At 36.6% G+C, this 22,394-nt stretch overlaps 1 protein-coding gene across 1 annotated transcript in view; it reads left to right on the top strand.

The window, feature by feature from the left end:
* Positions 1-22,394, top strand: part of LOC105539461 (CLIP-associating protein 2-like) — a gene marked incomplete at its 3' end in the record, with an annotated part of 134,965 nt that overhangs the window by 19,957 nt on the left and 92,614 nt on the right. The window contains exons 2-6 of the mRNA XM_011979751.1: positions 2,905-2,983; positions 9,951-10,054; positions 11,498-11,589; positions 12,701-12,776; positions 15,405-15,502. Coding sequence (XP_011835141.1) covers positions 2,905-2,983; positions 9,951-10,054; positions 11,498-11,589; positions 12,701-12,776; positions 15,405-15,502 — 449 coding nt within the window. The remainder of the gene's footprint in view (positions 1-2,904; positions 2,984-9,950; positions 10,055-11,497; positions 11,590-12,700; positions 12,777-15,404; positions 15,503-22,394) is intronic.

Below are 22,394 nucleotides of genomic sequence, written 5' to 3'. Positions count from 1 at the left end.
TTTTTTTTTTTTTTTTTCTTTTGGTAGTACAATAATCCATGGTTTTGCTTTCTACGGTTTCACTTACCTGTGGTCAGTTGTAGTCCCAAAACAGGTAAGTACAATATAATATTTTAAGAGAGACAAAACACACTTACGTAACTTTTGTTATAGTATATTGTTATGGTTATTATACTTTATTATTGTTGTTACTCTTTTACTGTGCCTAATTTATAAATTAAACTTTATCATAGGTATATATTTGTAGGAAAAATTATATACAGGACTCAGTACTGTCTGTGGTTTCCGGTATCCACTGAGGTCTTGAGATGTATTACTTAAACAGATAAGGGGGGACTGCTGTACTGTAACAGTGTCATTCCATTGTCTCCTTACTCTCATACTTTTTGGCCGGAAGTCTTCTGTACTTGTGTATTTAATGTCCTTTTGTTTTTTCTCATTGACTTTAAGATTTTTCTTTCTTTTAGTTTTAACAGTTTGAATAGGATATGTCTTGGTGTTTTTTGGAATTTTCTGTTTGAGGGTTCTCTGAGACTCTTAGATGTATGGTTTGATGCCTTTCATTATTTTTACCATATTCTTGGCTATTTTCCCTCCAAGTATTTCTTCTACCTTGTTCTCTCTTCTAGAATTCCTATGACATTATGTTGGACAATTTGATATTATCTCACTGCTCTTGAATGCTTTGTCTCTCCCCTTCCCTTTTTGTTCCTTTTTGTATTTCAAATTGAGTAATTTGTATTAACGTATTTTCAGATTCCCTGATTCTTTCCTTTTCTGTGTCAAATCTTTTGATGAACCCATCAGAGGCATCTTAATCACTTTTGCCTTCCTTTTAATGCATTTAAAAAATTATTTGCATTTTGAGTCTGCCTTAAAGTTTTCATCTCTCTGCTGGAATTCCTTTTTTTCATGCATGTTGGTTGTTCTTTTAGCTAGAACATTTACTACATTAATCACAGTTATTTAAATGCTCTGATAATTCCAGCTTTCAGATTATCTATGTATTTTGTTCCATGCTTTATTCTTGATATTGGTTTGTATCCCTCCTTGCTTTTTTGTCTGTCTCATAATGTATAGTTGAAAACTGGACAGTGTTTGAGATGTTTAAGACTAAGTTAAATAGTACTTATGCCTGGAAGTGACATGCCTTTTTTCTGCTAAGCTTATATATAGTGTGGAGCTGTGCAGTCAGTCTAGTCAGGAGTTGAGTCAGGTTTCAATGTTATGATTGCTATAGTTACTTTAGTTCATATTTGCTTCACATTTTTTTGTCACTTGGTTAATTTTATGAAGGATTTTCCTCAAGTTTCTACTCAACTCTGCACTTTAGGTTTTCCCTGTTTTCTTGTGCTTCATAGAGGATTCTTCCTTGTGTTCTTGCCCCTTCCCCACTGGTAGACTGCTGTTGCTTCTTATTTCATACTTGCCGGTCTGGTTGGGGGAAACAGGGTCATTCTTTGTTTTTCTGGTCCAGCTGCAGTCTTAGGAAGCTTTTTGTCCTGAGTCTTGGGGTAAGGCTTTATAAAGACCATGGCTCTCCCCAACTATATGGGCCCCAGGATGTTTTTCTGCTCCTTCCTCTGGGGTGGAGGCTTTTTATCTTTTTCCTCTCCTTAACAGCGTTGAGTTCTACCTGTGCCTTAGGAGTAACAGTGTTTCATAGCCTTCACTGAGGAGCATCAAACTTTTATTTCTTAGCTTCAAACTTTTGTTTCTTACAGGACAAGGGTACTAGGTGCCTTTGTGCCTTTCTAGTATCCTGCTCAGCCCTTAGTCTTAAGAGTGTCCAGTGGAGGTTTGTGGAGAAAGAGCTTGAAAGTAGATGTGAACTAGAGCCTGTAAGTGGGTATGAATTCTCCTTGTGTCTGTGGCCAGTAGGGATTGTATTTTCATGCTAACCCGCACTCAGTTGTAAATAGTTTTGTAAAGTATAACTGACTTCTTCTTACTCAGTTACATCGTGGGTTCCTTTTCCTCCTGTCCTGTCACATGTGACCTACTGGCTGTGTCCCATGTTTAGATTTCAGGTTAGTTGGTTATTCTCCAGCCTTAGCTTTCTGATGGATTCAAGAGCAGTTAGGATTTTGTAGACCCAGTAGGCTTTTTCTTGTTAGAATGAGAGAGATGTTCTTTCTAGTTTCTACATCCCAGACAGAAGATGAAATTCCTCTGTAATTAAAGAGGCTCTTCATTTTTAACTGTTTCATTTAGGAAACATTTCAAAGTTACAAATATAGTTATGCATACCACATAACAACATTGTGGTCGGTGATGGACTGTATATACATTGGTGGTCCCATAAGATATAATAGAGCTGAAAAATTCCTATTGCCTGGTGACGTCATAGTTGTTGCAATATTGTGCTTGCATCACCTTTTTTATGTTTAGATACACAAATACCGTTATGTTAACAGTTGCCTACAGTATTTTGCACAGTAACGTGCTGTACAGGTAGTAGCCTAGAAGCAATAGCATATACCATGTAGGTTAGGTTTGTAGTAGGCTATATACTACCTAGGTTTGTGTAAGTGCACTCTGATATTTGCACAATAACAAAATTACCTAATAATACGTTTGCTAGAATTTATCCCTGTCATTAAGTGATGCATGACTGTAGAGTCAGTAAACTCCTGTGTAACTTCGTCTAATTTACCAGTTAGCATTGTACCAAATACGCTTTATCGCGATCTTCCTATTTACACATTATTATTGTTGTTTTTATTGTTGAACCATTTGAGATTAGAGTGCTCCAACCTCATGACTGTTTACCCTTGAATACTTAAATCCCATTTTTTAAAAATGTAATATATTTATGAAGATCTTTTATATGTCAAAAATTATATGCTGATATTAAAGTATGCATCAGTAATTTATATTCATTAAAATCCCTTTTTATCGTAGGTATCATTAATGGGATTGGAAATCTTAAGTGCCTTTGTGGACAAATTATCAACACGCTTTAAATCCTATGTAGCAATGGGTAAGTTAACTTTATTTACAATTCTAAATAAGATTTGACATGATGACTTTTTTCCTTAGTTTTTGTTTAGCAGAAATAGTTCTGTATAAATTAAAAAATGTAATTTCTGTAATCCCAGCACTTTGGGAGGCTGAGGCGGGCGGATCGCCACAGGTCAGAAGTTCAAGACCAGCCTGGCCAACATGGCAAAACCCCATCTCTACTAAAAATACAAAAATTAGCTGGGCATGGTGGCATGTGCCTGTAATCCTGGCTACTTGGGAGGCTGAGGCAGGAGAATCGCTTGAACCCAGGAGGTGGAAGTTGCAGTGAGCCGAGATCGTGCCACTGCATTCCAGCCTGGGTGACAGAGCAAGACTCTGTCTCAAAAAAAAAAAAAAAGTGATTTTATGTAACCCAGAGATCTGCTACTTAGCATTTCAGTTTACCCAGAGACAAGGTTTTAAACTTACTTAAATCACCTTTGAGTCAAAAAAAAAAAAAAAAAAAAAGAAAAGAAAATTTTTTTACTGGATCTTTTACTGTTTTGTGAAATGCCAAAATTTGTAATATAACTTACAGTGCCATGTTTCAGACTATTTGTGGGGAAGGATCAGTTTCTTCATTGCCAGCATGTTGCAGACCAATATTTTATAAAATATAAGAAAAATAAATTACAGCAAAATTAAAGGAAAAAGAAAAACAAGGCTCAATTTTTTATCGTTAGATGCAACAAACAAAATTTCTTTGATCAAATTGCTTCAAAAACATTTCCTAAGTACTCTAAATGTCCTTATCATAGACAGTCTGTAGATTGATCCTAGGCTGTTGATCATACTTTGAATAGCACTTACTTACAGTGTGTTTGTAGTACAGTGCGTATGGTAGGATAATGCTCTTTGTATAGTTATTAGGATTACAGAGTTGGCTCTGACTTATTTTCTAAACCCGAATGACCTTCATGTACCTTTAGAGTATGTTATAAGTGGATTTGATCCTATTATATAGCAGCATTATATAGCATATAGAAGGGTAGCCTCAGATATTAGTGATTTTCTTTGCTTTTTTCTTTTGTATTTTAAAATAGAGATGGGGTGTTGCTATGTTGCCCATGCTCAAGCAGTCCTCTCACCTCGGCTCAAGGTGAATTCCTGGGCTCAAGCAGTCCTCTCACCTCGGCCTCCCAAAGTGTTAGCATTATAGGCATGAACCACCATACCTGGCCAGGGATTTTCTTTTGTGGATTAAGTTAATGCTTCCTAATATCAGTATATCATCACACGTACTTTCTGATATGTTTGGTTAACTTTTTTCTTCATGTTTGGTATGCTACCTACCCTTCTTTATCAGTATTTTTTCTTTTATTTTCTAGTTATCTTTTCAACAGAAGCATCTGATGGGGTTTTCTATCTTTATTATTTAGTTTTAATCAACACCAGGTTCCACTTCATCCTTTGCGTTAATATTTTCTGAATTTTTTTTTTTTTTTTTTACTGTTAGTCTCCACTTACAACTCTATAGTAGGCCCAGGGACTCACTGGCTCACACCTGTAATTCCAACACTTTAGAAGGCTGAGGTAGGAGGATTGCTTGAGGCCAGGAGTTTGAGACCAGCCTAGGCAATAGAGTGAGACCATATTTTTACCAAAATAAATAAATAAATAAATCAGCAGGCTTAGTGGTGTGTGCCTGTAGTCCTAGCTACTCTGGAGGCTGAGACGGGAGGTTGGACCCAGGAGTTCAAGGTTACATTGAACTAAGATTGCACCACCATGCCCTGGGCAGCAGAGTGAACCTCTTGTCTCTTTAAAAAAAAAAAAAAACAAAAACAAAAACAAAAAAACGCACACCAAAAAAACTATGGTAGATATTGAAAACTGCTCTACAAGCATTTTACTTGTTTATGTTTTATTTCTTTCTGTCTCTCTCTCTCTCTCGCTGTCCCTGTCTGTCTCTTTATTTTCTTTCCTTTCCTTCTTTTTTCTTTTTTGAGATGGGATCTTGCTCTGTCACCCAGGCTGGGGTGCAGTTGTATGATCGTGGCTCACCGCAGCCTCAGCCTCCTCAACACTCAAGCGATCCTCCCACCTCAGCCTCCTGAGTAGCTGGGATCACAGGTGTGAACCACCATGCCAAGCCTACATTTTCTTGAAATATTTTGAATCAGTGTTTAAAATTGAGAAGTTTTACATGAAAATTCGTATTTCTGGCTTGTCTCAAGAAATTGCCTAATGTAGGAACCCTGATCAGAAGTTGCTTTGTAGTTGCTCTCTTGTCTAGTTAATGATCTTTCCCATTCATAAAACCTCCTCCACCCCCAAAATCCTCTTGTCTCTTTGTAACTGAGAAAGTTAGGTATAATATGGTAAGGTTGGAATACTGCACTTCTTAAACTGGCTAAGTATCAGCATTTCCTGTGTCTCCTTGGATGTAAACATTTGTGTTTGTGACTCTTGCCCTGTAGTAGCTCCCTATTCTTAATTGCTACAGAGAAAATTTAGACTTAAGGGTAGTTCTAGGTATTATGTATCTCACTTATTTTTCAGACACCAGGAGTACCACATGGGGTTTTATGTCCTGGCTACACTCAGATTGAGGCAATGGGAATATAGGGACCGGAATTGTAGTTTGACTCCCAACACTGTCCTGCTTTCAGAACTTACTTCTCTAAAGCTGTCTTTTACCATATATGTTCCTTCTCCTTCTCAGTAGACTTTTTCTTTGTAATCTTTAGCAAGTACTTTGTCTCCACTTTAAGCTAATCAGAAACTTGCTCACTCTTTCTAGGCGTAACTGAACTCGTTTATGCCTCTGCTGTGCCCTTATTTCTTTTTGAAATCTTCACCTCTTCTCCATGGTCCTTTCTTTCCCTTCTAAAAATGTACTTCAGATTTGAGAATCTCAGGAATTTGCAGGTTAACCTTACCCTATGTTGAATTTTTCTTTATTCTGTGATTCTTATACAGTTAAATACTTAATGAATAACATTAACTTGCTTTTGTTGGTTAGTGTTTTTCATTTGTGTTTGTGCAACTAGATGGCACATGTTCATACACTCTTATATATGTATAATTTTTTTCTTCTAATCTCCTATTCTTTCTAGTTATCCCTGTGCATTTACTGTTAGTATTGTTTTCACTTTGAATCATAAGTGCTCATCATTGTCCTTAATGAAACTTGAACTTGTTATTACTTTAGAATAATATACAGTGTGGTATAATAGGAAAAGTTTATTACAGCTTTGCTATCATTAATTGAATGCCTACTTTTTACCCATTTTTGTCCATTTGCCTTTTACCCTTTTACTACTTTACATACATGAAAGATTATCCTGACTTCATTTCTAATTTGTAGAATAGCTTTGCAAGATAGGCAGCATACCTGTATGCTCTTAGAAAGGTATGGAACTGGAGTAAGAGTCCCAGGGTTAGCTTTTTGGTTTTATCTCTCTTACAGAACTTAGCCAGATCACTTTAGGAGTCTTTCTTTAAAAGGACGGAGTTGAATTGGATTATGTCTGGAAGGTTTTTTGGTAATCTAACTGCAGATATATATAACTTGATTTGAGAGATAATGTTTAGTTTTGGTGCACTCGGGTTATTAGTTATCATTACAGGTATTTTTAATATTCTTTTATGTTAAAAGTGAGAAGTGTTTTAGGAAAATTGAGATTCATTTTCAGTTTTAGATACAGTTCCAAAAAGAGTATAAGCTCTATTAATGTAATTCTTAAATATATAATCTATATATATGCATGTATTAATAATAGAAAATATTTTAGTTTCCTTCTGTGACCACATATATTGTGGAAAAATATAATTTTCAAACAAAAAATATATAATTTACATTTAATATTGATCACCAGCCCTGGTTTTATAACTGATTCAGTAAAAGATCTCATATCTTACAAATTTTGTAAACTGTTTTAAAATTTTAAACAGTTTCATCCCAAAATGTTACTGTAGAAGGAAAACAAAAATAGGCTACCCGGTTATCACTTTTGTAGAATGGTTTGCATCTTGTACGATGCTAAAAGAAAAAAAAATACTAAGAGTTACGTTTCAGCCTTCTTCTGTGTGTCATTGTCCAAATTCCAGTCTGTGATAGATTGATTCATTTGTTTAACACATTCATATGGAGAGCCTATTGAGTGAAAAATTCTGTTCTGGATACCCAATAAATATTTGTTGAATATTCATCATATTAAATGATAATGATCATGGGCTTGGCACAGGTGCTTTTTCCTTGTTTTACTTCATCCTTTCACTAGTCATGTGAGGTATAGTTCTGTCAGCCTTCCATATTTTACAGACAAGGAAACTTTGAAGTTCAGGGAATTTTCTGTTTTGTAATTAATAACTGATAGAGTTAGGAATACAATCTTGTTCTGTTTGACTCCAGGGTAGCATGTGTTAAAAGGCGATCCAGTGCAAAAACAGTATGAATTTCTTGTTTAAATTATTAGCTGCAATACTAATTTTATGTAATGTGAGGCTTTTTGTTTTTGTTTATGTTTCGTAAAATGGTTTTTAATATTGAAGTGAGCCCCTGTTTGGGCTAACATTTGAATTTTCTTGTTGGAGTTAAATTTCACCTCTCAGGAATGAAGGATCTTTTCTTTTTCCATTATTGTTATATGGTTGTTAACATATACACACACACCCAAACACCTCAAATTGTAAGTAAATGGAGATGGTTATGACTGTGATCTCACATTGTATAGATATTTATTTATTTATTATTTTTTGAGACAGGATCTTACTCTGTTGTCCAGATTGGAGTGCAGTGGCATGATCTTAGGTTACTGCAGCCTCTGCCTCCTGGGATCAAGCCGTCCTCTCACCTCAGCCTCCCAAGTGCTGGGCTATAGACACGCACCACCATGTTTGGCTAATTTTTACAGTTTTAGTAGAGACGGGATTCCATTGTTTTGGCCAGGCTGATCTCAAACTCCTGGCCTCAAGTGATCCACTTGCCTTGGCCTCCCAAAGTGCTGGGATTACAGGTGTGAGCCACTGCACCCGGCCAGTATAGATTATTTAAAACCTGGTTTCCCTACTTGTTGTTTGCGCGACCTTCGATAAGTTATTTAATCCTTTGTGCCTTCTCTATCAAATGGGCCTACTCTGTTTCATAGGACTGTTGAAAGGATTAAATGAGATAATTCGGTGGTTAGTGCATAATAATATCTAACATTTGTTAAGTGTTTACTATTGTCTTCTGCCTTTCAGAAGCTATCAGAACCAGAAGCCCATAATGGCAATCTTATAGATGTTGACAAATTCCTCTAGTGTTAACAGTACATCCAAGATGTATGAGAAGAATTTATATTGTTCCTATTGATGAACATTGTCCCATAATTAGACTTATTATTTTTATGTCGAGGACATTGTTTTCTTACACAGTCATTTCTTTGATTAAGCTTAAGGCTTTTGGGTGCTATCTTTCCATTTGGTATGTTGCCTTCTCACTCTAGTCATTTGTTTCCCAAAAAGAATGTAATTTCTTTTTTCTTTAACTCTTGTTGTTCATTATTACATCAGTTTTGGTTATTACATTATAGATAATAGATTGGCTTCAAATTGTATACACATTTAATTATATATGTTTATAAATAAACTAGAGAAATATTTCTTTCTTGATCTGATTTCTTTCTCCTTCCTTTGTTTAAACTAGACTTAGTCCTCCGTTGATTCAGAGAAAGAAAAGCTATGTAGTAGTCCCCCATTATCTTCAGGGGCTGTGTTCCAAGACCCCCAGTGGATTCTTGAAGCCTCCGATAGTCCAAACCAGTCCATGACCTGTTAGGAACTGGGCTGCACAGCAGGAGGTGAGTGGCCAGCAAGTGAACATTACCACCTGAGCTCTGCCTCCTGTCAGGTCAGCCTCAGTATTCGATTCTCATAGGAGCACGAACTCTCTTGTGAACTGTGCATATGGATCTAGATTGTGCACTCTTTACGATGCCTGATCCCAAAACCATCCTCCCCGCCCCCCGCCACTGGAAAAATTGTCTTCCACAAAACCAATCCCTGATGCCAAAAAGATTGGGTACTGCTACTATACATGTGATGTGTTTTTGATCTGATAACCAAAACAGCTACTAAGTGACTAATAGGCAGGTAATGTAAACAGTGCAGGTATGTTGAACGAAGGAAGGATTCACATCCCTTACTGAATGGAGCTAGAGAGCCCAATATTTCATCATACTACTCAGAATGGTGTACAATTTAAAATGTATGACTTGTTTATTTCTAGAATTCTCCATTTAATATTTTCAGAGCACAGTTGGCCATGGGTAACTGAAACCACAGAAAGTAAAGCTGTGGATAAGGGGGGACTACTGTATAGCTGTAATATCAAAAGACAAACAAAGGAAGTGTCCTTGCTTTTGAACATGCAGAAGGATGATAGTGATAGTGATAGTAGGTGACATTATAGAAAGTGCTTACTCTGTGCCCTTTACTTTTTGAGTTATGTGTATTATTTTTTAATTTTCAATAATCCTCTGAGATGAGTACTGCTACCCACATTTATGGCTGAGGAAATAGACGAAAGGTATCTAAAAAATAGACATTAGGTCACACACCTAATAAGACCACACTAAATGGTAGTGGTAATTTAAGGGATTACAGGAAGGTAATTTTGACTATGAGGTATTTTTGCCCTATGAACTGACTTTAGAACCTGTTCCCTTTGAATTCTACTTCCTCCTTGTCCCCTCATCTATACATTTCTCTCAGAAAAATAATATTTAGTTTTGCCTGTTTTTTGAACATTATTATAAGGAGATGTCATGCTGCATGTATTCTTGTGAATCTTCACAGTTATTTTTTTATTGGATTCATGTGTAAAGAACTTAAAACAATTTCTTTACCTCACAACTCTTCATTTATGGAAACAATTGCTATTTGTAATTTTGAGAAATATAGTTTTTAATGGAGATGAGTTATAAGTAAACACTCTTTTACTCCCTCCCCTTCTTTAGTTATTGTAGCTTTAATAGACAGAATGGGAGATGCCAAAGACAAGGTTCGAGATGAAGCTCAGACTCTGATATTGAAGTTAATGGATCAAGTAGCACCACCTATGGTAAGCCTATATTTTAAAATTCAGATTTTGCTAATGGTAATCACAGCAAATCATTAAAGCCACAGCAAGCATGAATGCTGACGTTTTAAACAATCATTTGTTGCTAATGCCTTTAAGAAGTCGACATTTAAGATAAAGTGTCAATGCTTGACTCTGGTTTTTTGCTTCTTATTTTGTACTCTTTAATGCTTTTTTTTAAAGCTGACTAATAGATTTCAGTGGTTTGACAGTATACGGATTATATTATACTTTAGGATTTTTTTCATTTCTCTTTTTTGTAAATTGTAAAATGTTTGAGAAAGCTTATTTTGAGAACTACTGAATACTATATTGTTCATTTCTGCAACTCCTACAGAGACCAGAAGAAAATTTTTTCACAAGTGGTTATTATGTTTTCCCAAATGTTTTGTATTTCAGAACTAATTTATTTTCTTTTAATATTGTGGTGAGTGTCCTTCCACTGTTGTTTATTCATTTACATTTTAGGTTGTTTTTGTCTTTCTGTGATTACAGATATTACCATAAGTGGCATCCCTTGTACTTCTATCTTTGAACATAAATATAAGTATTTATATAGAATAGCGTTCCAGAGGTAGTATTGATGAGTCAGGTTACCCACATTTAAGATTTTCTTTTTTTTTTGGTAATTTCTTAAGCCACCTTCTTGAAAGTTTAGTAGGGAGAGAGAAATATATTAGTAGAACTGAATACAGACTCCAGAAAGAATACTGAGTACAGAAAGAGGATGGCTGTGTATGTTGTATATTTGAATTTTGTAAAGGGTAAAAGTGCTGTTTCCAAATGTGGAGAAAGGATTGATTGGTACAGTTGACTTCACGTTTGTAAAAGTAAAGTTGGATTTCTTGTTACACCCAAAATAGTTGGTTTAAATTATTTGTATAGGTTTATCTATGCTTTTTCTAACAGAAGAGTGTGGTAGGTAGCTGTAAAATCAATTGTCCAAATACGTTTCTGTATTTGGATCCAACATTGAAAGGAAAAAAGTCTGAATTATAAAATGTCCCAAAAAAAAAAAAGCCTGTTCCGTGTGAGTCTGTATTAGTTACTACGCAATGTTGGACCACTTAAATACTTACTGGACTACTGGACTTATAATGGTAGCACTGTTATTGAAGGTTTCTTAATTATAGAAGAAATCGTGTGTCCAAGGTTTTCAGTTGTTGGACATGGTTCTTCTGAGAATAAATAAAATCTAAAGTGAAATATATGTAAGTACTAAAATGTGATTAAGGTAATAAAAATAGGTGAGAACAATTGTGTAGTTTGGCTTAGAAAAACTTGTAAGTAGTGGAGAAATGAACAACAGTCTGATGAAAACGTTCAGTTACCAGTAAGGTTGGTAGTAGGATTGGGAAGAAATAAAAGATTGTAACATGAATAATTTAGTTTTTTGTTTCACATTTTTACTTTTCTTTCAAATAGTACATTTGGGAGCAGTTGGCTTCTGGTTTTAAACACAAGAATTTTCGATCTCGAGAAGGCGTGTGTCTGTGTCTTATTGAAACCTTAAACATGTGAGTTTTATGATTACTGAAGATAACTGTCTTTCTTTTTATTTCTCTAAAAAAACCTCAGTTCACAAAGTCAAGGAAAGCTATGGTAATAACACATTTAAAATTGTTATTAAAGCATATAACTTTTTATTTGATACCTTTACTGTTCATTTTTTGTGTATGTTATCTTTCATGTTCTTAATTTTTCAGTTATGTCAGTAATAAGTGTTTCTCTTTTTTTCTTTAGTGTGTAGCCACCCAAAACAGATGTTCATGGAACTGATATGCTGATAACTTAGTATCTATTTCTGTTCTGGATCGAATTTGAAATTTTTTTAAATTCAATGATATTTCACATATTATAGCCATTTCCCATCCCCACCCTCCCCCAGAGCAGTGTGGTGGGTACCAGAGTCATAGACCAAGCAAAACTTTCCCCGGTAACTAGACGGTGAGGCTGGTAGCCGTGTGCAGAGTTCTGGCTGCCATAGTTGCCACAGAACTATGACTGATCTGAAAAAGTGCTAGGACTTTTGTTCTTGCGCTGAATTATGTTTTTAGGTTCTATGCAATGTCATAGGTCATATGTAGTAGCTTTCAACTTTTCCTATAGTGCTATTCCGTTTCTTAACTATGTTTTCACTTATTTTCTTTTATTACTTTGTAGTCCTTTCTGCCCTCTAGAAGCCTATAAGTGTACTTAGTCTACACAGCTCTTTGTGCTTGGTTTTGACTCTCCTGCCATAAGCATAAAGATCTTTTAATTTCGTTATTTCATTGGAATGCATTTATATGAGACCCAGAGTCTAAAAAAATCACAATTTTAAAAGTGAAAACTCTGATTTTCTTAAGTTATTCGTAGGTTGCTAGGTTTAAGAGTGCCATTGTTGAACATTTTAATCTATTGGATTATGTGTTGTCTTCACTCTCAGTTGTGATTATTCAAATTTGCATACTTCACATTGCTTAGAATTATTTTTGCTTATGTCTCATATCCTTCATGTTTTAATGATGTGTGCCCATCCTCTCCACCGTATTTGTCTTATTGCTACAGACAAGAAGGTATAAGGATATTTTGTTCACTGTTTATTAAAAACAAATTCTCTTTATTTTTTTCTCAAATTATATTTAGTTTTGGGGCTCAGCCGCTAGTCATCAGCAAGTTGGTACCACATTTGTGTATCCTGTTTGGAGATTCCAACAGTCAGGTAAAATTTTATTTACATTCAAGCATTGACTGATTTTTTGGCTACCATTTCTTTTCTAGTCCTCTTATTCTGTTTTTAAAAAAGAAGAGAGGGTGGAGGGGGTTGCTGAAATGAAGATTTTACTTCATTAAAAAAATCCATCAAAGTTAGTTTTTAAAAACATTATATTCATGAAAGTTGCTTATGTTTGTCAGTTGTTTGGCTAGTAGTAAGGACAGATGGGACTTAAAGGTTAGTTTTGAGTGTGAGAGACTGAGTAACAATGAGCTTAGATTCCCTGCTACAGTCTACCTGTATGTTAACTGTGGGACAGATTGTCAGCTTCCTTTGGTTATTGCTGAAATTGGCTGCATAACATTTTGCAGTTGTAAGAACCCTACTTAACAGAGAGGATTTATATCAGTGGTATATCAATTGTTAGAAACTTTTTTATCTGAGCTGTCTATACCAGTAGGCCCCAACCTTTTTGGCACCAGGGACTAGTTTTGTGGAAGACAATTTTTCCATGGGAGGGTAGGGATGGTTTCGGGATGAAACTGTTCCACCTCAGGTCATCAGGTATTAGTTAGATTCTCATAAGGAGTGTGCGACCTAGATCCCCTCGCATGCACAGTTCACAATAGGGTTTGTGCTCCTATGAGAATCTAATGCTGCCTCCGATCTGACAGGAGGTGGAGTTCAGGCGATAAAGCTTGCTTCCCTGTCACTCACCTCCTGCTGTGGTCCTTGAACAGGCTACGAACCCGTATGAGTCCATGGTCTGGGGCTTGGGAACCCCTGGTCTATACTATAGGTATAATACAGGAATGTGTTCTGGATCATGTCCCTCATGGTGAACTTGAATCTTGACTGTAACCTTTTTGGCACAGTTTGGCCATTTGGAGTGACCTCGGGAAAGATTTTCCCTTCTTTTAGATCCTACCTGCTCCTCAAGAGGTTTGTAGAGAATTCTACTGTCTCTTCAGTTGCTGTTTCACAATGAGCTATGCAAGGGAACTGGAGCTACCTTTCAAATTCCTGTATTCAGACCACATTCTTTTTTTTTTTCCCTTTAATTGTAGCAAATACAATATAAAATTTACCATTCTAACAGTTTTTAAGTGTAAGTTCAGTGGCATTACATACATTCACATTGTTTTGCAACACCCATCACTGCCATCTAGCTCCGGAACTTCTTCATCCTCCCAGACTGAAACTCTGTACCCGTGAGCAGCAGCTCCCCAGTCCCTGGCAGCCCCCCGGTGGCCCCCCATCCCCAGCTCCTGGCAACCACCGTTCTCCTTTCTGCCTTTGTGAATTTGACTGTTCTGTGTACCTCACAGAGGTAGAATGATAGAATATTTGTCCTTTTGTGTCTGGCTTGTTTATTTAGCATAATGTCTTCAAGGTACATCCATCTTGTGGCATGTATCAGAATTTCCTTCCCTTCTGTTTTAGGCTGAATAATATTCCATCGTGTGTATATAGCACATTTTGTTTATCCATTTCTCTGTGGATGGACATTTGGGTTGTTTCCACGTTTGGCTATTGTAAATAATGCTACTGTGAATATTAGTGTAAAAAATATCTGTTTGAGTTCAGGCCGCATTCTTGAAATGCAGTTTTAATACAGGAAAATACATTAACCATGATAATAATTTGTATTAATATAATTGTTGGCAGTTGTTTACATAATCTTACTACAGGTAGGGTTTTTTTTTGTTTGTTTGTTTTGTTTTTTTTTTTTTTTGAGACAGAGTTTCCCTCTTGTTGCCCAAGCTGGAGTGCAATGGTGTGATCTTGGCTCACTGCAACCTCCACCTCCCTGGTTCAAGCGATTCTCCTGTCTCAGCCTCTCAGGTAGCTGGGATTACAGGCACGTGCCACCACGCCAGGCTACTTTTTTGTATTTTTAGTAGAAACGAGGTTTCACCATGTTAGCCAGGCTGGCCTTCAACTCCTGACCTCAGGTGATCTACCAGCCTTGGTCTCCCAAAGTGCTGGGATTATAGACGTGAGCCACCATGCCTGGTCTACAAATAGATTTTTAAAATTTTTTTAATTATTATTTTATTTTATTTTATTTATTTTTTTGAGTTGGAGTCTCGCTCTTTGTCGCCCAGACTGGAGGGCAGTGGCACAATCTCGGCTCACTGCAACCTCTACCTCGGTGGTTCAAGTAATTCCCCTGCCTCAGCCTCCTGAATAACTGGTATTACAGGCGCATGCCACTACGCCCAGCTATTTTTTTTGTATTTTTAGTAGAGGCGGGGTTTCACCATGTTGGCCAGACTGCTCTCAAACTCCTGATATCAGTCAATCCACCCTCCTTGGTTTCCCAAAGTGCTGGGATTACAGGCATGAGCCACTGCACCCGGCCACAAATAGATTTTTAAAAAGCTTAGCAAGTAACTTTTATTGACAAGTTTCTCAAATTTCTGTAAAATCATCTTTTAGTAGTTTTTTCTAGAAGTATCTTGGCAGGCCCTCTTGGGTTTTTACTGATGACAAGCCATATATGCAGGGGTTTAGAGGCATTAAACCCCACTTAGAGCTTCAAGTTGATCTATTAGTGTAATGTTACCTTGAAATGAAGTATTTTATTGTATCATATATAAGTTTCTTAAAAAGTTCTGAATTCTTTGACAGGTGAGAGATGCTGCAATATTGGCTGTAGTGGAGATTTATAGACATGTGGGAGAAAAAGTGAGGATGGATCTTTATAAGAGAGGAATTCCCCCTGCTAGGTAAGTCTTGCTGAATTTGGTTCCTTTTTTTTTCACCACTAGTTTTAAAAGTTTTCATTTTGTTTATTTTAATTATTTATTTATTTTTTTGAGATGGAGTCTTTCTCTTGTTGCCCAGGCTGGAGTGCAGTGGCGTGATCTCGGCTCAATGCAACCTCTGACTTCTGGGTTCAAGTGATTCTCCTGCCTCAGCCTCCCGAGTAGCTGGGATTACAGGTGCATGCCACCATGGCCGGCTAATTTTTTGTATTTTTAGTAGAGACGGGGTTTTTCCATGTTGGTCAGGCTCGTCTCAAACTCTCAACCTCAGGTGATCCACCCACCTCAGCGTCCCCAAGTGCTGGGATTACAGGCATGAGTCATTGCCCCCGGCCTATTTTAATTTCTTTTTTTTTGAGACAGAGTCTTGCTCAGACTGCAGTACAATAGCGCGATCTTGGCTCACTGCAGCCTCTGCATCCTGGGCTCAAGTGATTATCCCATCTCAGCCTCCCGAGTAGCTGGGACTACAGGCATACACCACCACACCTGGCAAATTTTTTGCATTTTTAGTTGAGACAGGGTTTCATCATGTTGACCAGGTGGGTCTGGAACTCCTGACCTCACGTGTTCTGCCCGCCTCAGCTTCCTAAAGTGCTGGGATTAGGCGAGAGCCACTGTACCCAGCCTGTTTATTTTAAATAGGTTCAAATTTTTGAAATTTTTGTTTTGTTTTGTTTGTTTTTGAGACAGGGTCTGGCTCTGTTGCCTAGGCTGTAGTGCAGTGGTACGATCTCCGCTCACTGCAACCTCCACCTCCGGGACTGAAGTCATCCTCTCATCTCAGCCTCCCAAGTAGCTGGGATAACAGACATGTGCCACCACGCCTGGCTACTTTCTGTATTTTTTGTAGAGATAGGGTTTCACCATGTTGCCTAGGCCAGTCTTGAACTCCTGAGCTCAAGCGATCCTCCTGCCTCTGTCTCCCTGGGATTATGGATGTGAGCCACTGCAGCCAGCAGAAATGTTTTAAAATTCAAAAGATACAAAAGGATATATATGTTATCACCATTTAAAAAGTTCTTAAGATCCTATAATATTTTTTGCCATTGTTTCATTATATATTCATTTATTATTTAGTATGTAATTATGTACCATTATCAGGTGATAATAGTCATTATTTGGGAGATGCTTGAGCAAGGATTTACTAAAAATATTAATTCATTCATCAAGTAAATACTTTAAAAGTATGTACTGTTGAAAGGTACCATACAATTTATTTGATAACAGAAACTGTATGAGAATCAGTTTTTTGTTCTTTGTTTTTGGAGACGGAGTCTCGCTCTGTCGCCCATTCTGGAGTGCAATGGCGCAATCTCGGCTCATTGCAAGCTCCGCCTCCCGGGTTCATGCCATTCTCCTGCCTCAGCCTCCCGAGTAGCTGGGACTACAGGCGCCCGCCACCACACCCGGCTAATTTTTTTGTATTTTTAGTAGAGACGGGGTTTCACCGTGTTAGCCAGGATGGTCTCGATCTCCTGACCTCGTGATACGCCTGCCTCGGCCTCCCAAAGTGCTGGGATTACAGGCATGAGCCATCGCGCCCGGCCAAGAATCAGTTTTTTAAAAGCTTAATAAGTAACCAATTCTAGGGTTCTTACAATTGCAAAATGTTTTATAGCCAATTTCAGCAATAACTAAAGGAAGCTGACAATCTGTCCCACAGTTAACATGCAGGTAGACTGTAGCAGGGAATCTAAGCTCTTTGTTACCCAGTCTCTCACACTCAAGAACTAACCATTAAGTCCCTTCTATCCTTACTTCTAGCCAAACAACTGACAAATTAGAAAAAAAAAATTAGTCACTATTCTTAAAACCTACTCTTAAAACATGTTCAAATAAAAAAGAAATCAATAATATATGAGTAGTATGGCATCAGATTGCTAAATAATCTAGTGTATCAGAAAACATTTTTCAATGGCTTTTTTCTTTATTACTTATCAGTTTATATACTTTTATTAAGGATATTCATATTGAAGTTTTTTTTCTTCATAATGAAATTTTAAGGGCATTCACTAAAGGAATTTTTTTAACTTTTTATTAAGGTATTTAGCATTTCAAACAAATACTAAAGGAGGTGGAACAAAATAATGAACCTTCATTTACCTATTACTGGGTTTGAACAATTATCAGTGTGTATCCAGTTTTTTATGTTACACCCTAAACTACTTACCCTTGTGCTGTATTATGTTGAAGCAAGTCCAAGTTATGACATTTCACTTATAAATATTTCAATACATTTTTAAAAGAAAAAAATTTTTGTCAGTCACAACAACAATACCATCAGCACACTCTAAAGTTTTTTTTTCATGTAATTCTATAATATCAAATATGTAGTTAGGGTTCAAATTTCCAGTCGTTTCATAAATACTATAAGTGTGTGTCTTAATCTGTTTTGTGTTGCTGTAAAGGAATATCTGAGGCTGGGTAATTTATAAATAAAAGAGGTTTATTTGGCATGTGATTCTGGGGGCTGTACAAGAAGCATCGGGCCAGCATTTGCTAGGCTTCTGTTGAGGGCCTCTGACTGCTTCCACTCACGGGTGGAAAGCGATGAGGAGGCAGTGTTTGCAGAGATGACCTGGCCTGAGAGGAAGCTAGAGAACAAGAATCAGGCTCTTTATAACAACCAGCTCTCATAGGAACTAACCTAGGGAGAACTCATTCACTCCTCCTTGCCCCAGGGAGGACAGGACATTATTCATGAAGGATCCACACCCATGACCCAAACACCTCCCATTAGGCTTGGAGATCAGATTTCAGCTTGAGGCTTGGAGGGATCAAATTCAAACCATAGTAATATGTATGTGCTTTTAACAGTTTGTTGAATCAGGGTCCAAATAAAGTCTGTACGTTACATTATGTTTTGTTAAGTCTTTTAAAACCTTTATGTACTCCAACACTCTTTTATCCTTGTGTTTTATTTGTTGAATAAGCTGATAGTTTATTCTGTGAAGTTTCCCCCATTCTGGAGTTTGCCAATTCTTTTCCTGTGATATGGTTTAACATATTATTTTCTCTTCATATCCTGTTATTGTGTAGTTAAATCTAGAGATTTCAACAGGTCTTTGTGGGAGGATGTCAGGAAGAGCAAGGCAACTTCGTAGGTGGTGATGTGTTCTAGTATGATGTGTCTCATCATATTTGGTTGTCTCTCTTAGCAGTAGTTGTTTGCCAGTACCAATTATTTGGTGGTAATAAGATTGTCTCAGAAATAAGCTTTTTGTTGACTTGATCATCTATTCATTTTCTACTTCCAGGACTACCAAGAATTCCATTTGAGTAAATTCTACATCATTTTATGGATGAAAGAAAGAAGTGATGTTAACATATGTATTTTGTGTGTATGTGTGTATACATATCTTTACTAAATTTATATTGAAATTATTTTATTCTTTTTTTTTTTTTTTTTTTTTTTTTTTGAGATGGAGTCTCGCTCTGTCACCCAGGCTGGAGTGCAGTGGCGTGCTCTCGGCCCACTGCAATCTCTGCCTCCCAGGTTCAAGCAATTCTCCTGCTTCAGCCTCCTGAGTAGCTGGGATTACAGGCATGTGCCACCATGCCCGGCTAATTTTTGTATTTTTAGTAGAGAGGGGGTTTCACCATATTGGTCAGGCTGGTCTCAAACTCCTGACTTTGTGATCCGCCTGCCTCCGCCTCCCAAAGTGCTGGGATTACAGGCATGAGCCACTGCACCCAGCTTTATTATTCTTAAATAGATTTTAATTTAATTTTTTTGAGACAAAGTCTCACTCCTGCCCAGGCTGGAGTGCAGTGGTGTGACCATGGTCCACTGCAGCCTCAACCTCTTGGTCCCAAGCAATCCTCCCACTTCAGCCTCCTGAGTAACTGGGACTACAGGTGCACACCACGACACCTGGCTAATTTTTAAAATTTTTTTGTAGAGACAGGGTCTCCCTATGTTGTTCAGGCTGGTCTTTAACTTTTGGGCTCAAATAATTCTCCTGCCTCAGCCTCCCAAAGTTCTGGGATTATAGACATGAACCACCATGCCTGGCTAGACTTTATTTTTAGAGAATTTTTTGGTTCACAGTAAAATTGAGTGAAGATACAGAGATTTCCCGTATACTCTGTGTCCCTGTACATGCCTAGCCTCTCCCGTTCTCAATATTCCTCAACAGAGTGGTACATTTGTTATAATTGATGAACCTACATTGACATATCATTATCACCCGAAGATTATAGCTCGCACTAGGGTTGACCCTTGGTGTTGTATATTTTATGGGTTTGGACAGATGTATAATGACATGTGTCCACTATTGTAGTATCATACAGAATAGTTTTACTGCCTTAAAATCCATACTGTTTCACCTGTTTATTCCTCCCGCTGGCCTAACCCTTGGCAACATTCTTCTTTTTACTATCTCCATGTAGTTACATTCATACAGTATGTAGCTTTTTCAAATTGGCTCTTTCACTTAGTAATACATATTTTAAGTTTTCTCCATGTCTTTTCATGGCTTGATAGGTCATTTCTTTTTAGGGTTGAAAACTTTTCTATTATCTGGAAGTACCACAGTTTTTCCATTCTACTGTGGGACATCTAATTTGCTTCCTAGTTTTGGCAATTATGAACAAAACTGCTAAAAATGTGAATTTGCAGGCTTTGTGTGGACATACATTTTGGTCTCCTTTGGGTAAATACTAAAGAATGCAATCACTGTATTGCATGGTAAGAGTAAGTTTAATTTTGTAAGAAGTTGCCAGACTGTCTTCCAAAGTGCTTGTACCATTTTGTATTCCCACCAGCAGTGAAGGAGAGTTCCTATTGCTTCACATTCTCATGAGGATTTGATCTTGTCAGTGTTTTGGGTTTTGGCCATTTTAACAAGTATTTGGTGGTATCTTGTTTTAATTTTGCATTTCCCTGATGACCTATGATTTGGAGTACTTTTTTGTATGCTTGTTTGCCATCTATATATCTTCTCTGGTGAGATGTTTGTTCAGATCTTTTACCCCTATTTAAATTGGAATGTTAACTTTCTTATTGTTGAGTTTTAAGAGTTCTTTGTTTACTTTGGGAAGCAGTCCTTTAACAGATATGTCTTTTGCAAATATTTTCTCCCACTCTGTGGCTTGTCTTATTCTCTTGACAGTGTCTTTCAAAGAGAAGAAAGTTTTAATTTTAATGAAGTTCAGCTTATCAGTTATTTCTTTCATGGTTCATGCTTTTGGTGTTATATTTAAAAAGTCATCACCAAACCAAAGGTCAATTAGATTTTCTACTATGTTATCTTCTAATCGTTTCATAGTTTTGCTTTTTGTATTCTCTGATCCATTTGAATTAATTTTGGGAAAGCATGTAGGTCTGTATCTAGATTCATGTTTTTGTGAATGTCCAGTTGTCTGAGCACAGTTTTTTGAAAAAACTATCTTTTCTTCATTGTATTGACTTTGTCCCTTTTCCAAAGATCATTTTTATCATATTTATGTGGTTCTCTTTCTGGGCTCTCTATTCTGTTCCATTGATCCATTTGTCTCTTCTTTCACTAATACTACACTGCCCGTAGTTTTGTAAGTTAGGTAGCGTCAATCTTCCAACTTTGTTCTTTTCCTTTAATAGTGTGTTAGCTATTCTAGGTCTTTTGCCTCTCCCTATAAATTTTTAAATTGCTTTGTTTTTATCCACAAAACAACTTGGCTGGAATATTGATTGGAATTGCATGGCATCCATAGATCAATTGCATGGAATCCATAGATTGGGAAGAACAGACATCTTGAAAATCTCAAGCCTTCCTATCCATGACTGTGGAATATATCTCAATTTATTTCTTGTTTTTTGGTTTCTTGCATCAGAGCTTTGTACTTTTCCTCATAAAGTCTTACACTTACTTCGTTAGATTTATACCTTTATGTAGATCTGAATTTTTGACCTGTATCATTTTCCTTCTCTCTAAAGAACTTCTTTTTAACATTTCTTGCAAGCATTACTACTGACAACAAATTCCTTCAATCTTTTTTTGAGAAAGTCTTTATTTCTTCTTTACTTTCAATGGATAATATTACTGGGTATAGAATTCTAGATTGGTAGAAAAGAAAATCTAAAAAGAATTGTAGATGAGTGTGTTTTTTCTCTCAACACTTTAAATATTTTATTTCACTTTCTTCTTGCTTGCACAAGGGGACATGGGATGTAGTTTTTATCTTTGCTCCTTATAGGTAGTGTTTTCTTCCCCTTTGGTTACTTCAAGAATTTTTTCTTTATTTTTGATTTACTATAGTTTGAATATGATATATGTAAGTGTAGTTCTTTTGTCATTTGTTCTGCTTGGTGTTCTCTGAGCTTCCTGGATCTGCGGTTTGGTATCTGACATTAATTTGGGGAAATTCTCAGTGATTATTGTTTCAAGTACTTTTTTTCAAATACTTTTTCTGTTCTGTCTTTCTTGTTCTATTATCCCCATTAACATGTATATTACACCTTTTATAGATGCCCCACAGTTTTTGGATAGTCGCTTCTGTTTTGTTTTCCAATCTCTTTTTTCCTTGCCTTTTCAGTTTTGGAGAATTCTATTGAGATTTCCTCAAACTCAGAGATACAGCAGTGTGCAGTCTAGTAATAAGCCCAATAAGGACATTCTTTAATTTTATTAAGTTTTTGATCTCCAGCTTTTTTATTTTTATTTTTTTGGTACTTTGTTAGAATTTCTTTCTCTCTTACCCATCTATTTTCTATTTTTTTTTTTTTTTTTTTCCTTTTTGGCATGCTGTCTACCTCATTCTTTGGCGCCCTTAGCATATTAATCATAGTTTAAAAAAAATTCCTGGTCTGGTAATTCCAACATATCTTCCATATCTGGGTCTGGTTCTGATACTTGCTCTCTGTTTTTTT

Source organism: Mandrillus leucophaeus, unplaced genomic scaffold (genome assembly GCF_000951045.1).
Source record: "Mandrillus leucophaeus isolate KB7577 unplaced genomic scaffold, Mleu.le_1.0 Scaffold2057, whole genome shotgun sequence".
NCBI classification, from domain to species: Eukaryota; Metazoa; Chordata; class Mammalia; order Primates; family Cercopithecidae; genus Mandrillus; species Mandrillus leucophaeus.
The sequence above is the reverse complement of the archived record's forward strand: the minus strand, read 5'-3'. Positions and strand labels throughout refer to the sequence as shown.